Here is a 3,241-nt window from a genome sequence, read left to right on the forward strand (position 1 = left end):
TTAAATATTCTCTTTCATTAAAACGTCACCATGATTCACCAGTAACCTTCCTCTACAACACCATCACGATGGTTTTTTTTGGAAAAGAATAATGCATGTCATTGTTTTAATGGACTGTCTCACCAAATCAGCAAAATGGGATTGTAAGACTATCCTATGTCTTAAACCACTCTTTTACTTTATGTACAAGAAAACCCTAAATAAATAATTCCACAACAATATTCCTCCACAAACAAAATTCAACAACAAAATGAATTTGACACTCGGTGTTTTGATGAAGCAAGCTGCCAACCAAATTGATTGTCTAAACAAGTTTGGTCTACCAACCACCAAAAGTCTTTTAACTACACTTTTAAAATTCATCTTTTATTCAAGCAAACAAATAATGGGTATATGCCTTTTAAGCAGCTTCAAGGCACACCAAGATAACCCTTCAGTTTTACACTTCTTCAATGCATCAAAATCTTAAATACTTTTACACATGTAAATGAATATTGAGTGTATTTTTACAAAATGTGAATAAACCCAACCCCCCCCCCCCCCCCCCCCCCCCCAAAAAAAAAAAAAAAAAAAATCTCATACAAAGTGGTGTTCTTCCCTTCTCTAATGACAAAGATATTAAATTCATAAAAAGTTTTAATTTGAATATAATCATCATAGCTACTACAATTTATAATCGCACAATACCTAATCTCGCCACAAGATATCTCCATATCCCAATCAGGGCCACCAAAGAAATAAGTTTTCCGAATACTGCATGGCACTTAAGCCTGCAAGAATTCCACCATTAAAAGAAATAATGTCAAGAGTATGCACAGTGAATATTAAAGACCACATACTACCACTTGTGAAAGAGAAGGAACAAAATCATAGCAAATGAGAACCAGGAAAACAGAGTAAATTGTCATAACCTGATATAAGAGGAAATTGGTTTCTACAGGTGAAATATGTCAGTCCCGGAGGCCAAGTTCAACCTCAAGCTCATCATCCTCTTCAAACAACTTCAAAAGACGAGCATACTGCTCTTCTCTTTTCTTCCTTTGCCATAGCTTGAAAAGGAAAAAAGAAAACAAACCCACTGCCACAACTGCAAGTAAAACAATTAGTACCTTGGCCCCGGTTTTGCTATGGGAATTACCATGAGTTTTAGCTTGGTTCCCCAGTTCTGAATTCAAAGAGCCATCGGACAAGGCTGAAAAAATAACATAAAAAGAATATAAGTGAAAACTCTTATCAGAAATTGTAAATCTGATGCCAATTCAACTTAATATACTCAATGCTTATGATGGGCTTAAAGATTGCGAAACTGGGGATCATGCTTGACATGAACTTGGTAAACAGAAAATAAAGCACTGCTCCAATTCACTTCAGCCAGAAATCAGTGTTAATAAAATGAAATGTAGTCAATACAAATAAAAGCCAACCCCTAGAGGAAATAGAATAGGTGGAGTTGTGTCAGTTCTTATGTTTGGATGTTGCCTAAACATCATCCAAATCAATGGTACCTAAAATAAATCTAACCAGCTTATGCAGCAGATAGTGCATTTATCAAAAGGTTTATTCTCAAGATTCTGACTTTGGAAGACTGTAGAAGTACCTGAAAGCAACCAGAAATATAAGTATGCATATACCAAAGTATAAGGAGCATCATACTCTGAGTGGTTTATCCATGGCAATTGCTTAGAATAGGAATTTATTTTAAAGCAGTATATAAGCTTTGTATATTAGCCTTCTAAATAAAGTTGTTTGAGAACGTTCACTTAATTCCTTTAGGTGCATCTAATAACACTTTCTTCCACCACATTATTCATGCACTTATCCGCACATTACATGAAGCACTTAACAAAATAAAAACTTGAAGCTAAATGTAAAGCATGTTCAATTCGTAAAATTTCAGAAACTTCAATGAAAGTACCCCAATGGGCCCAATCCCCATGAATACGCTCCAGTGAAACCACAATTCCCCATAGCCATACCCCACAACCATCAATATTACATCACCACAACTACAGCCATAAATAATATTATCACGATTACCCCTAGCACCACCATCATAATTATAGCAATTACCCACATCACTACCATCAGCTATAACACTCAGCCATTACCACCTTTATTTTCATTTGAACGTCATATAATAGTAACTATGATACCATAAACAAGATCATATGTATTTTACATCAAAAACTCAATACGGCACAAGTCATTACAAAATTTTTATCAAACCCGATTCAAACTCAAAACAAATAAACAAGATCCCACTTCCACCTTCACCCATCACCGCCCTCAACCCTATCTCAACGCTGACACCTGTCATTTCCACTACCTCCACCAATACTAGCACCTTCATCAAAGCCACAGACAATTCATGATATTCACTGCACCTTAAATGCATAAAACGATTCAATTCATTCTGATCCCTTCCAATTTCCAAATTCTTAGCCAAATCTTACACCCAAATGACAAAAGTGTAAATTGCAGCCATCAAACAGTTCAATTCATATCTATACCTTACACAAATTCAGATTTAATTCAAATTTCCCATATTTTTCTAACAACACAGATTAATCAAATAAACAAACGAACAAAAACCACACCAGATTTGAATAATTTCAACGAGTTAATGCAAGCAAACAAAGATATAATAATTAGCTACGAAATTAATGAAAAAAAAAAAAAAACTGATTTTTTTGAAATAAATTGGAAATCGAGACGAACCGGAGAGGAATTGTAGAGAAAAGAAGAAGAATAATAGTAGAGGACGCAACGATCTTCGTCTCCAGATTTCACTCATTGCTCGCTCTGTGTGGGCAGATCGCTTGAAGCTGTCGTTTTTGAAAAAGTAAAATTTGAAACGCAAGAATATTTGTCAATGTTCTGAATGCATTTTTATGTCTTTAATACGACGTAGTTTCGCCAGTGTGCACTTTATTCTTGTTATATATTGGTCAAATAAAGCATGCGTGTTGTTTGGATTTTGAAATATAAAAATCCGAAATAATTTTTAAAAATTAAAATATATTTAATAATATTTAAAAATGAGAATATAACCCTAAGATATGAATACCGTTTGATATAATTTGAATCACCCTAAATATAAAAAATATATATTATATTCTTTTGAAATATTTCAACCAATTGAATTTTCTTTAAGTATAATATCTCAATCAAACCGCCTATGGTGGTCGGATGGTTGAATAGAAATTCTTGATGTATTATTTAAGAGATTCTGAGTTTGATT

At 33.8% G+C, this 3,241-nt stretch overlaps 1 protein-coding gene across 1 annotated transcript; it reads right to left on the reverse strand.

Annotated features, from left to right (window-relative positions):
- Positions 1-350: 350 nt before the first annotated feature.
- LOC116123050 lies at positions 351-2,891 on the reverse strand. The gene is made up of 3 exons (XM_031408841.1): positions 2,719-2,891; positions 912-1,192; positions 351-770 (listed from the first exon to the last, which is right to left on the reverse strand). The coding sequence occupies exons 1-2, from the start codon at positions 2,792-2,794 to the stop codon at positions 951-953; spliced, it is 318 nt and encodes a 105-aa protein (XP_031264701.1). The 5' UTR covers positions 2,795-2,891; the 3' UTR covers positions 351-770; positions 912-950.
- Between the last annotated feature and the right edge of the window lie 350 nt (positions 2,892-3,241).

This window comes from Pistacia vera, unplaced genomic scaffold (assembly GCF_008641045.1).
Source record: "Pistacia vera cultivar Batoury unplaced genomic scaffold, PisVer_v2 Contig14, whole genome shotgun sequence".
Taxonomy (NCBI): domain Eukaryota; kingdom Viridiplantae; phylum Streptophyta; class Magnoliopsida; order Sapindales; family Anacardiaceae; genus Pistacia; species Pistacia vera.

Excerpts from the sequence above, each read along its gene's own strand:
- LOC116123050 (XM_031408841.1), bottom strand. The coding sequence starts at position 2,794 with ATGAGTGAAATCTGGAGACGAAGATCGTTGCGTCCTCTACTATTATTC. Across the intron at positions 1,193-2,718 it reads TTCTCTACAATTCCTCTCCG|CCTTGTCCGATGGCTCTTTG; the intron begins GTTCGTCTCGAT and ends TTATTTTTTCAG.